Source organism: Mustelus asterias, chromosome 7, assembly GCF_964213995.1.
Source record: "Mustelus asterias chromosome 7, sMusAst1.hap1.1, whole genome shotgun sequence".
In the NCBI taxonomy this organism is placed as follows: domain Eukaryota; kingdom Metazoa; phylum Chordata; class Chondrichthyes; order Carcharhiniformes; family Triakidae; genus Mustelus; species Mustelus asterias.
Genome location: NC_135807.1, coordinates 77,068,735 through 77,082,714, shown reverse-complemented (window position 1 = coordinate 77,082,714; position 13,980 = coordinate 77,068,735). Strand labels below are relative to the sequence as shown.

The 13,980-nt window shown below is 41.6% G+C and overlaps 1 protein-coding gene across 1 annotated transcript in view; it reads left to right on the top strand.

Moving 5' to 3' along the window:
* Positions 1-13,980, top strand: part of slco5a1 (solute carrier organic anion transporter family member 5A1) — a 162,734-nt gene that overhangs the window by 135,923 nt on the left and 12,831 nt on the right. The window contains exons 6-8 of the mRNA XM_078216292.1: positions 5,552-5,711; positions 7,662-7,903; positions 12,785-12,849. Coding sequence (XP_078072418.1) covers positions 5,552-5,711; positions 7,662-7,903; positions 12,785-12,849 — 467 coding nt within the window. The remainder of the gene's footprint in view (positions 1-5,551; positions 5,712-7,661; positions 7,904-12,784; positions 12,850-13,980) is intronic.

Here is a 13,980-nt window from a genome sequence, read left to right as displayed (position 1 = left end):
CATTGACTTCAAACAAAAAGAAAATCAGCTATGGTGTACAACGAGCTGCCGATTCATTATCAGAAAAGACTAATTCCATCCTCTCTGTGACAAAACAGGCCACATAATATTGGTTATGTGGCATGAAATGTGTAAAGTGTTTTCACATCTGTAACAGTAGATTCCAATGTAACAACAGATTGTGTGTGGTGTAATATAGAGAATTGGCAGGACTGTACTGAATTTATTCTGTGCTTGTTTTACATTGTCGTAAGGATTAAACGTGATCATCACACAAATTATTCTGCAAAGTGGCATCAGCTGATGACAGTCTTCAAATTCTGGCAAATGTTGAGTCCTTATTAAAACAATGAGGCTGTCTGTTCTGAATGACGATCCTCTTGGAACAGACAGAGGAATGGGAGTAAACAATTCAGCCCCTCAAGCTTTCTCCACTATTCAGTAAGATCATGGCTGATCTTCTGCCTCCGCTCCAATTCCCTGCACTTGATTCCTATTAAAGAAAAAATAGCTGAATCCACTTACTGATTAATCCATTCATAAATATTGGCAAAAATAAGCCAAATTTTGCTCCTAATTATGAAGTAAATAAACAGCTCAGCTTTAATTTAATTTATTATTGTCACATATATTAACATACAGTGCAAAGTATTATTTCTTACACACTATACAGACAAAGCATACTGTTCATAGAGTACATACAGGAAGAGGGGAAGGAGAGGGTGCAGAATATAATGTTACAGGCACAGCTAGGGTGTAGAGAAAGATCAACTTAATATAAGGTAGGTCCATTCAAAAGTCTGACGGCAGCAGGGAAGAAACTGTTCTTGAGTTGGTTGGTTCACGATCTCAGACTTTTGTATCATTTCCCCAATGGAACAAGGTGGAAGAGAGAATGTCTGGGGTGCGTGGGGTCCTTGATAATGCTGGCTGCTTTTCCGAGGCAGTGGGAAATGTAGATGGAGTCAATGGATGGGAGGCTGGATTGCGTGATGGATTGGGCACTCTTTCCGGTTGTATCACAGCTTGGTATGGCTCCTGCTCTGCCCAAGACTGCAAGAAACTACAAAAGGTTGTGAATGTAGCCCAATCCATCACTCAAACCAGCCTCCCATCCATTGACTCTGTCTGCACTTTCCACTGCCTCAGCAAATTAACCAGCATAATTAAGACCCCATGCACCGTGGACATTCTATCTTTCACCTTCCATCAGGAAAAAGATACAAAAGTCTGAGGTCACATACCAACCAACTCAAGGACAGCTTCTTCCCTGCTGCCGTCAGCTTTTTGCATGGACTGACCTTGCATTAGGTTCATTTTTGCCCTACACCCTAGCTATGATTGTAACACACCATTCTGTGCACTCTCGTTTCCTTCTCTATGAACGGTATGCTCTGTCTGTATAGCATGCAAAAAACAATACTTTTCACTGTATGCTAACACATGTGACAATAATAAATCAAATCAAATTAACAGGGTTCTTTGAAGAGTGGGTATATCCAGCTTCATGAGACGAAAGAGTGCCAATTCCGCAGACCGGGTGGCTTTAATCTTAATTTTTAATTTTAATGAAAGTAGGCGATAACATTGCAGATGCTCCAATTATGATCTTGCAAAGTCTCTCAATTCCAGAAACTTTCCCTTAGATCGGAAGATTATGAATTTCACTCCATTATTTAAGACAGATAAGAATGGGAAAGCAGGGAATTATAGACTGGTTAACCTCACATCTATTGTTTGGAAATGACCAGAGTCGAGAATTAAGGATAGCGTGACTGAGCATCTTGAAAATATTCAGCTTATCAGAGAATGCCAGAATGGATTTGGAAAGGATAGATCATGCCTGACAAAACTCATTAAATTGTTTGATGTGGTGATTCAAATAGTGGACAGGGTTATTCTATGAATGTTATTCATACAGACTTCCAGAAGGCATTTGATATAATCCCCCATATGTTCCTCTGCCGCTGGATCAAACTCCAGGAACTCACTTCCTAACAGCACTGTGGATGTGTCTACACCACATTCGCAAGGACAATAAATGCCAGCCTAGCCTAACCAGCAATGTCCATATTCCGTGAAAAAATAAATAAAGAATAAGAGACTGCGAGTCAAAGTTGAAGTTCGTGGTATCAAAGACAACTTGTCTTTAATTGGCTACTTGGCGAGAGAGAGATGGGATAATGGACAGGTACTTTAATTGGGGGATGTGACCAAAGGTGTCTCACAAGGTTCTGTGTTGGATCCTCAACTATTCACCATATTTATTAATTACTTTGATGATGGGATAGAGAGCCACGTATCCAGAATTGCTGATGACGCAGATATTGGCAACACTGTTAAGCTGTGTAGATGGGGCGTAAAATTATGAAGAAATGTTGATAGATTAAATGAACAGAATAAACTATGGCAAATGGATTTCAGTGAAGGCAAATGCGAGGTCATCCACTTTGGACATAATAAGGAGATGAAAGAGTACTTTCAAAATGGTGTAAATGTAGAAACAGTGGAGGTCCAAAATAGATCTGGGGTCCAGATACATTGATCATTAAAATGTCATGAAGCAGAGGACACCGACTTCAGGTGTTTGGTTAAAGATCCAATGGTGACATGAGAAAAAGCTTTTTGCGCAATCTAACTCAGCCTTGAATATATTCAATGACCCAACTTACACTGCCTTCTGGGGAAGAGAATTTTAAAGTCCAATGGACCTCTGAGAATAAAGGTTCCTCCTCATCTCCACCTTATTTTTAAACTGTGTCCTCATGTTTTAGATTACCCACAAGGAGAAATATCCTCTCAGCATCCACCTCTCATCCTTCTAAATTCTGAATATGGACCCAATCTGCTCAACCTTTCCTCATAAGTCAAACATTTCATCCAAGGAATCAGCCAAGTGAACTTTCTCTGAACTGCCTGCAATACCATTATTTCCCTGCTTAATTAAGGGAGCCAAAAGTATACATAGTGCTCTAGACGCAATCTCGCTAAGACCCCTACCTCCCTACCCTTATATTCCATTCCCCTTGCAATAAAGGGAAACATTCCATTTGCCTTTCCACACACTTGCTATACCTGTATGCCTTTTGTGATTCATGTACTAGGACACCCAGATCCCTCTGTAACATGGATTTCTGAAATCGCTTTCCTTTTCAATAATAATCTACTTTTTTGTGTTTCTTGTCAAAGTAGACAACCCACATTTTCCCACATTATATGACACTACATTATCCAATTTATTTCCAACTCACTCAACAGATCTAAATCTCTTTGCAATAGACTTTTGCTCCCAAGGAAGGTGCACAGAGCTGGGAATAATACCAGCCAATCACCACCCTTTGCTCTTATTTCCTCCATGCCAATTCACTCAGTAGCCACCATGGGCAGACCTCAGGAACCAGGCTAAAATAAAATAAAGTTCTGTATATCTATACAGACTTCACAATATAAAAAGAACTCTCATTCATGAAAGGCCATCCAATAGATTTAAAAAGCCTCAAGTACTCCATCCCTTTTAAAACAAACATTTGTATTCCTAATCCCACAAAATCTTTTAATGACCTCTTTGACCTGTCAATCAAACTGTGAACATACAACCCTCCACTATATTAATGACAAGTTGCGGAAAGCAGTCAAGCATTTATAATGATAGTACTTAGGGTTATGTCAACAAACTGCTTTTAAACAGCTGGAACAGATTTCTTTCAACTCACAGATACAGGCAGGCTTTTTTTCCAAGATTGGATCTTTAAGTAACTTGGCAGCTTGACAGGTGTACAAATATTAACCACCCTTCATGAGCAATTGTGTCTTCTCTAAAAAGTCGCAACTCCCAAATTGCGGGTTAAGTTCTTGCTGCAATGAAATAGGAGCCTACTTCAATTCAGCATTGAGTTTAAATGCTGAGTTCTGGTTTCCCACATGTGGGAGTCATGCTCTGTCCCCCATATATCCCTGCAAAAATTGATTCTGCTGGCAATGCAGGCGGGACCTCCAGATCCAGGGTCCATGCCGATTTTGGATATGACATGGACTCTCCACGAGTCCAGACTTTTGTGTCTTCTTTACAGCTTGCTTCCCTTTTTTAACTATCTTTGTGTCATCAGCAAATTTATATACTGTATTGTTGGTCCCTCCATCCAAGTCATTAATATAGAAAGTAATTTGTTGAAGGTCCAGTAGTGATTCCTGTAGCACTCCGATAGTTACAATTTACTGACCTGAAATTGATCCATTTATCCTGATTTTCTGCTTCCTGTTAACTTACCAATCCTTGATGCATGCTAATATGTTATCCCTAATGCATTGAACACTTGTCTTGTGTAGTAACCTTTTATGTGGCTCCTTTATTGAATGCCTTTTGGAAATCCAAATGCACCACATCTACTTGTTCTCCATTATCCATCCTGCTTGTTACTTCCTCAAAGAATTCTAATAAATTAGTCAAACATGATTTCTCTTTCACAAAACCATGTTGACTCGGCCTGATTGTATTATGATTTTCACATACTATCCCAACTTGGAACTATATCGCTGTTCTATATAAAACATGGAACTCCCTTTCTAACAGCGCTGTGTGTACCTACACCACGTGGACTTCAGTGGTTCAAAAACGTGGCTCACAAACACATTCTCGAGGGCAATTAGGAGTGGGTAATTAATGCTGGCCTAGCCAGTAAAACCCACATCCTGTAAAAGAGCAAAGAAAAATGTCCTACTATGACGTCCTTAATAATGAATTCAAGATGACAGATGTTAGGTTAACTGGCCTATAGTTTCCTGCTTTCTGCCTATCTCCTTTCCTGATAGAGATGTTACATATGCTGTTTTTGGGGATAGAAATTCAAATTTCCTATGGTCCTCACCATAGTGACCCAGGTCTCAGAATGCACGCGGGCATTCGCACCTAAGGCCTTCCCGACTTGTGAAAAGGCCACATAAAGATAACATGGGACCTGGAAGGCACCACAAATTGGCATTTGCAACCAAAAAGCCTATTTTTTTACTTTTCTGTCTTTATTTGGAAGTCAAAAATCCAGCTCCTGGATTCAAAGGGTTAAATTACAAGGCTCGATTATAAAAAAACTGAGATTGCATTTCCTGAAGTTTAGAAGGTGGGTGTATGGAGTTAGGTTATAAATCAGCCATGACCTCATTGAATGGTGGAATAGGCTCGAGGAGCTAGATGGCCTACACTGCTTCATACAATCCTCAATCTCCACTGAAAAAACAAGAGCAAAAAAAGCTTACACCAATTGACATAGGAAAGGAAAAAGTGAAAATGATTAAGATATGATCGAAATATACTTACCTTAATATTACTTTGCCCTTTCTTTATATGACTTCCAGAATAATTAGCTGCCATTTAACGGCCTGGGTGCAAATTCACACGGATGTCACTAATGTCTGCATAAACCTGTCTATCGTCAGCAAAAAATAAATCTTGATGTCTGTAATTCTATTTGGAATGCGTAATGAATTAGCAAGCTCAATGGGGTTTTTTTGTGTAGAAGGAACGATGCCAGTAACAGCTCTTTTGTTTTCCTTCCAGACCTTCGCTTACAATGGCACACAGAAATCTAACAGGTGGCTGCAATGTTAACTGTGCATGCAGAATTCATGAGTACGAGCCTGTCTGTGGATCAGATGGGATCACGTACTTCAGCCCTTGCTTGGCTGGCTGCTCAAACGTGGTCAATGAAAGCACAGGGGTGAGTAACTGTTACCACACAGTTGTGAATGTCAAAATAACATTCCCACATGATTGATAATCTCATACAACAGAGTCAGACTGAGGGCAGTTTTGGTTTTGTACAACAAAGTTCAATGGGTGATTTTCATGGGGTGGCACGCTGGCACAGTGGTTAGCACTGCTGCCTCACAGCGCCAGGACCCAGGTTTAATTCACGGGTTGGGTCACTGTGTGGAGTTTGCACGTTCTGCCCGTGTCTGCGTGGATTTCCTCCGGGTGCTCCGGTTTACTCCCACAGTCCAAAGATGTGTGGGTCAGGTTGATTGGCCATGCTAAATTGCCACTTAGTGTCAGGGGAACCAGCAGGGTAAATACTTGGGGTTATGGGGATAGGGCCTGGATGGGATTGTTGTCAGTGCAGACTCGATGGGCTGAATGGCCTCCTTCTGCACTGTAGAGATTCTATGATTCTACGGTTCTATGATAACGTGCAAACTTTACATAGACACTCAAGGCCGAATTCGAACCCCAATACCAGACACTTTGAGCCAGCAGTGCTAACCACTGTCCCACCGTGCCGAACCAGACTGATAAACATTCATTGCATCCAATTAATTTTCAGTGATTTGTGTACAGGGGTCCCCAGATTGCTTTTTAAAACTATTCTTCTTTTCCATTCTTCCTACCAACGTGGATAATTTTACATTTCCCTAAATTATCAGTAGAATCTTGTGCCCTAAGGGGAAATTTAGCCAGTCCAACTAATTTGCACATCTTTGGACTGTGGGAGAAAACCTGAGCACCCGGAGGAAACCCACGCAGACATGAGAAATAATGCAGATTCCGCACAGACAGTGACCCAAGCCAGGAATCGAACCCGGGTCCCTGGCACTGTGAGGCAGCAGTGTTAACCACACTGCCACGGTACATTCTCCCCACATCTGCCTGGCTTTCCCCCAGATGCTCCGGTTTCCTCCCACAGTCCAAAGATGTACAGATTAGGTGGATTAGTCATGCTAAATGCACGGGGTTATGGGGGTAGGGCAGTGCTAGACCTGGGTAGGAAGCTCTTTCGGAGAGTTGGTGCAGACTCTATGGGCTGAATGACCTCTTTCTGCATTGTAGGGCTTCTGTGGTTCCTTTGAGAGGGATTTCCTATGAGGAGAAATTGAATAGAATTTATTCTCTAGAGTTTAGCAGAATGAAAAGTGATCTAATTGTAATGTATAAAATTCTTAACATCCACTCGGTTAGGCTCCCTGAGAGGTTGTTTTCTCTGCCTAGAGAATCTGAAACTAGAGGGTCACAGACTTGAGGGGCTGATTGGTTAATGGCTATTGGGCACCTGGAAATTGAGTCAAATGGACAGATGTCTAGTTTGAAGTCCTGGACCTAGCAGTTGTATATTATGCCACTTATCAGTTCATAGGTTGACTGTTGATTCATATATTCTCTTTTATACTGTAGTAATATTTTTGGCGTTGCATTTTCAACTGTAACAGGACATTAGGTTCTTTTTATCTGGAAATCCTGTTAAAGTGGTGATCTGTGAAAGTATATACTGCCTTTAGTTTGTTCAATTATGTAGTGTAAAGGAGGATAACTACCGATGCAGCATAAAAGAGTTAACTACTGACTGATTCAGTATAAAAGGGAATAAATACTAACTGATGTGTAAAAGAGGGATAACTATAACACAGCTTAAAAGGGTAAATACTGACGCAGTGGATTTCCTTTGAAGAACAGACATTTTCTTTTATATTTGAATAAAGTCAAAAGTTTCTGATATTTTCTGAAGAGATTGGTTTAATGTCCCGAATTTGTATTGTAGGAAAAGAGTTGAACAGCTGTATTGGCAGTGTTACTGCCTTGCGCAATAGCTGCCTTAAGGATTCTTGCAGAGACTGAAAGTAAGCTGTAATTAATCTCCAGCAGTGCTCCTTCCTGAGTCTTGAACATGTTTTTCCAGATGAGGAACTACACTGACTGCGCCTGTGTTCAAAGCCGGCAGGTGATAACCCCGCCAACAGTTGGACAGAGAAATCAGCTCCGGTTGGTCATTGTGAAAACGTATTTGAATGAGAATGGCTATGCAGTATCGGGCAAGTGTGAGAGGACGTGCAATACACTGATCCCTTTTCTGATATTCCTGTTCATCGTCACATTAATAACAGCTTGTGCACAGCCATCAGTTATCATAGTAACACTCAGGTAAGAGCCTATTGTAAGAGAATGGAGCCAACAAGGCATCTCAGTTTAGGAGGTATTAGAAGGATATCCTCAGTAATATGTTTATTATCACATGACGTCTTGGTACTATTTTTGATATGGATCATGTGACACCCATTTAATGATGTCACTTTGTGACATGAGGCAAGGAGCATCCATTTAGAAAACTCCTGAAGTAAATATTTCAAGCCTCATTTGAAATGGAATGAACACACTGAGTGTGTCTCTCTGTTCGGGCTGATTTCATCTACATGTATTTGTTACTGACTGCAGTGCGATGAAGCAAGGATGTAAGAACAAACAACTATTGTGTGCCACTCGCTGTATCCATGGTGATTGCTGTCACTGACATTTCATTCTGAACCATGAAATTATTTTCAAAAGAATTACTCCGGATTTGCACGGGGCAAGTATTTCCCATTCCAGCTTGTCTAACACTACCATTTTAGTAATCTGCAGGCCATTGCATCTTTAGTAAATATTATAGAATCATAGAATCCCTACAGTGCAGAAGGAGGCCATTTGGCCCATCGAGCCTGCACTGACAACAACCCCACCCAGGCCCTATCCCTATAACCCCACATATTTACCCTGCTAATCCCCCTGACACTAAGGGGCAATTTAGCCTGGCCAATCCACCTAACCTGTACATCTTTGGAGTGTGGGAGAAAACCAGTGGGAGGAAACCCACACAGACATGGGGAGAACGTGCAAACTCCACGCAGTCACCCAAGGCTGGAATTGAACCCGGGTCCTCGGTGCTGTGAGGCAGTAGTGCTAACCACTGTGCCAGAAGCTTACAATGGTCACAGCACACACAGAGACCATTTGGCTCATTGTAGCTTAACCAGCTCTCTATAAGAGCCACACAGTTAGTTCCAGTCCCCCTACCTTTTCCAGATTTTATTGAATTCAAATTTCACCATCTGTTTCATCTCATTCTCTTATCTCGTTTTTCTTCCAGGCAGCTCTGACTTTGTTTGTCGTAACTTTCCCCCTCATGTGAATGCATCTCAACTGTAATTGAACTATCTCCTCTTTAAAGACAGCTCATTAATCTATTATAGTTTTGTCTGTCAATCTTTATTTTCAGTTTACCCGGGCCAGATCTGTTCCCACCCGTTAAACTTGGTCCTTCCCCAGTTAATTATATTCACTCTGAGTTTCTCTTTGAATATTTCCACAGCTAACCTAAATCTAATGGATACCATAATCACTGCCCCCCGTCCCCCCAACTGTTCTCCTATTGAGGCTTGATCTATTCATCCCACCTCATTCCTGGAACCTGATCCAGTAATGTTTCCTTCTTTGTTGGATTGGAAATATACCGATGCCTCCTGAATGCACATCAGAAACTCTGCCCTTTGCACTAATACTATCCCAGTCTGTATCTGGATGATTAAAGTTCTCCATTGTCTTTACTTTATCATTTTTGAACCTCTCTGTAATTTCCTTGCAAATTTGAATCCATGAATTTCCTTGAAGTTGCTCCCACTGGTGTAACTCCAGTAGAAGAGTCATGGAAATTTTGTTTGTCCACACCAATAGTACGTCCCATTCATTTCCAAGTTTAGGTTAACACTCGGTCCATTTGACATTCTGGACTAATTTTTGATCGCTTTAGGAAGGCAGGTATGCTTATTATCAGAGCGGAATTATACAGAGCATTAGTTTCTTATTGGTGTGTTTTCTCCCTGTTTTTGCCAGATTACATGTTGTGTGGGTGGATGTGTGCTGATGGTATGGTAGCAGGAATTGGGGGGCATAGGGGGAGGAATAGGAAGAATTGTTCTAGCCATTTGGTCAGTCATTGCGGGGTGAGCAGTCTGGCCTTATCCAACATAGGAAGATGCTACATATGACTGACATGTTTGATGCATCCACAGAGTACGAGGTGAGCTGCTTAGCTCTGAGTCTATAATTATGAACAAGTTACCAAGCAAAAATACTGTTCCCTTTCTTTCAATTAAATCATTTTTAAACTCCCATAGAAGGAAAATTAGCTTCCTACGTAATGTTCCTAAAAATAACATTTATCGAACAATAAGTGTAAGCAATTCAACAGTTTGGGAAAAAAATAATGAACTATACCCATCATTTTACCCATTCTCTATCTTCCAGTGTTTACCATTTCTCTCTCTTGAGTTGCTCCTCTTGTCGACACTTCTGCTTCCTTAAATATGCTGGCTGCTTTGCCGAGGTAGTGGGAAGTGTAGACAGAGTCAATGGATGGGAGGCTGGTTTGCGTGATGGATTGGGCTACATTCACAATCTTTTGTAGTTTCTTGCGGTCTTGGGCAGAGCAGGAACCATTCCAAGCTGTGATACAACCAAGAACCAGGTACTTAGATTGGAGAAGCAGGGGCAGTTCTACTTGGAGGAGAGAAGATAGAGGTATTTAAAATTGTGAGGAGTCTGGACAGAGTAGATAGGGAAAATTTTTCCCATTGCTGAAAGGATCGAGAACTAGAGGTCCGAGAGTAGTTGTGATTGGCAAAAAAAAGCAATGGCGACACATGGGAAAACATTCTTACGCAGCAAGTAGTTACAATCTGGAATACAATGCTTGAGAGTGTGTAGGTGACAGATTCAACCCTGGTTTTCAAAAGAGAATTGTGGGGAAATGAGGTAAGTGGCAGAAATTGGACACCCACATGGCCTCCTCTATGCTGTAATAATTCCTGAAGTTACTATCAGTTTGCAATGAAGTAATGACAATGAATGCTGACAGTTTCTTCTTCATTCCCACCATAAAAACTAGGACTGTTTATTTTCTTAAAAAAAATGATGACATGCGGAATTTTATTTTGGTGTGATTTTCCGGTCCCTGGGTGTTTGAATGGTTCACCACACTGTAACCCCCTGCCCCCCCCCCCCCCCCCCCCCCCGCAATCGTGACAGGGCCGTACAATTCCCTGCTAAGTCTTTATTGGATGCCCAAATTGTTCAGTGATCCTACAGGTTAACTGAGAATAACAGGAATTCCCCCAAAAGCCACATTCACTCTTCCCTTTTAAAGTCTGCCATCTGTAATCTCAGCTGCTTGGCGTGGAACCCACTGTAGAATTCTAAAACAATTTAATGAAAGAACCATGGCATAAAGAAACAAAACAACACAAATCTCACGTTGAGGAGAGAAAAAGCTGAGTCACCAACAAAAGCACAGAAGCCACAAGCTAAAACAAAAATGATTGAGGTTGCTGATATGCAACACGTCCATAAATTCCTGACTTGCCACCACTTCCAGATACAGTAGAGTGGCTGAAAGCAGAAGTTGTCTGGTACGTCACAGAAATAACAGCTGAGAAGGACGCAATTTTGGCACTGATGACATTAGTGAACTTTACTGTCTTGATTTCACCTAACCTCCTTTATATGAAATTACAGTAAGCTATTTATTGTTCCCTATAGATATAGGGCCTGGGTGGGATTGTAGTCGGTGCAGACTCTATGGGCCAAATGGCCTCTTTCTGCACTGTAGGGATTCTATGACTCTTCTATATCAGCAAGAATTCTCAATGTGCCTACTCTTCCAATTGGTCACCAATGGTCACATGCTGGTTATGTTATTGGATGAGAAAGCCAAAGACCACGAGTTTAAATCTCACAATTGGCAGTTTGAGGTGCTGAATTTAGTTCAGAAAAAAAGAGAAATAAGCAGATGCTATCAGTTGTTTTTTTTAAAAAAGGGATCACAAACTTGTCAAGACTGTTGTAAAAAAAACCCCAACTGATTTGCTAATGTTGTTTAGGGAAGGAAGTCTCCCATCTTTACCCAATCTAATCTATGTGTAAGGCTAGACCCACAACAAACCAGTTGACTCATTAATTGCCTCGTGACACACTTTCATTTAAGCCAGTGAGGGGTGGCTTTCCCTGAGAATGAACATTAAAAAAAGCACTAGTTTAGATCATCTTTTATCTGCGCCCGCTAATTTCAGTTTTTAAACTAGGATGCCAATAAATGTTATAAAGCTTATGTGGAGCATGTGATTTTGCAATTTCTAGTCTGCTATGTGACTAGGGGCTGGTTCAGTTAGCTCAGTTAGGGAGTGGATTGTGTGGTTCAGAATAACACCAACAGTATGGGTTCAATTCTCATTCCGGCTGAGGTAAACGTACAAGCTTGATGTGAAGTGCTGTCCCACAAGCTATATAACCAATTCCCTCTCTCTATTAGCAAGAGATTTCCATAGTTTCTCATGTACCGTTACCCACCTACCTATGTAACGTGGGTATGTTTAGTTCGACATCCCTAGCCATGTTGTTTCCATCTGATACTAGATTACTCTCACCCAGCTGTAAATCAATGTTTGGACACATTTTCTCACAGGTTGCAACAAAAAGAGATAAATAAAAAATGAGTTATCTTTCTTACAAGCACAACATAAGAGGTATCAAGCAGCCTTGGGGTTTACTAGTTTTCAGTGAGTAAGCATTTACTAAAATGGAATCTGCTGAAACATCTATCTGCCTTTAATTTCAACATGTCCATGGGGTTAGCGACACACTTTGACCCCCATTCTATTTTGCTGGAGGAAGGATTTGAAGCATTGATGAAGAATTGTCCGACCAGTGGCGAGGAAATATTCCCTCCTCAGGACAAGAATGATAGAGAACTAAAATCAGGCCCCAGGCCACTCCTTTCAGGCGGATATTGCTGTGAGAAAAAGGAATTAATTTAATGAAGTGGAGGAAAACTTGTGATCTTAATTTGATAATAGTCCTTGGTGCTGGGTATAAACGCCACAGCATGGGAATGTGTGGTGAATTGAGGATTTGAGACAGGTAATGCCCTCAGCACAAGTCTGATTTTTCATGACATAATGGAACAAAATTAACTTAGATAATTTTCTGTTTTAGGTCCGTAGAAGATCAGGAGAGACCTTTTGCGCTGGGTATGCAATTTGTTCTCTTACGAACCCTTGGTAAGTGGTTAATTTCTTTTATCACCTGGCAATGAATACTTAGTAAAGTTACTGAGATTTGAAACATTTTTAGAATGCATTTTAGGTAAAAAATTGGAACACCATGTATTTAAGTGCCACAAGAACAAGCTATGGGTCGGTGATACCTTTGGTAATATCTTATTAATTTAATTATTTTTGCTTAGTTCATACTTAAAGGTAGAGAGCAATGACTTACATTTATCTAACACCATTCACAACTTCAGGATAGTCCATAGTGCCTGACAACAAATAAAATATTTCTGAAGTGTAGGCACTGTTGCATTGTAGGAAAAGTGGCAAGCAATTTTCACACAGCAAGATCCTGTAGACAGCAAAATGATAATGGCCAGATAATCTATTCTCGTGATGTTGGTTGAGTGATGAATATGGGCCAAGAGGACGCTGGAGAGAAAATTCCTTTTCTTCTTCCAAGTAGTGCCATGGGATTTTTTTATGTTCACCTGAAAGGCAGTCAGGGTCTTGTTTAACATCTTATCCAAAACATAGCACTTCTGAGAGTACAGCACTTCCTCGGATTACACCTCCGAATCAGCCTGAGATTTTGTGTCTTGAATCCACTACCTTCTGACTAGTTGGTTGCCATTGAGGCATGGCGAATGTTCAAGAGAGTTTGGGGAGACATTGTGCCTTGGGCTTCCGGAACACGTGGTTGTTTTGACAATTAGGATCTCCTGCCAATCACCAGAGCTTGGAGGAGGGCTCACAGAGAGTCCTTGTCAAACCTTTAAATGGGTGACCGTGACTGACTTCTGGATCATGGCCTGAACCCTCTCCTGTCGGAATCCACGCCCTGGGTGTGGAGCTTCCTGCACACAGCGAGTTGGCCACCTTGTCGCCAGACCATTGCCAATTGGCTGGAAGACATTTGATTTGCTGTGATAGTGCAGGAGGGACTGATTGGACTTGCGCAACCTTCCGCACCCCCTCCTCCCCACCCCCTCCTCCCCACCCCCTCCTCCCCACCCCCTCCTCCCCACCCCCACCTCCCCACCCCCTCCTCCCCACCCCCTCCTCCCCACCCCCTCCTCCCCACCCCCTCCTCCCCACCCCCTCCTCCCCACCCCCTCCTCCCCACCCCCGCCTCCCCAC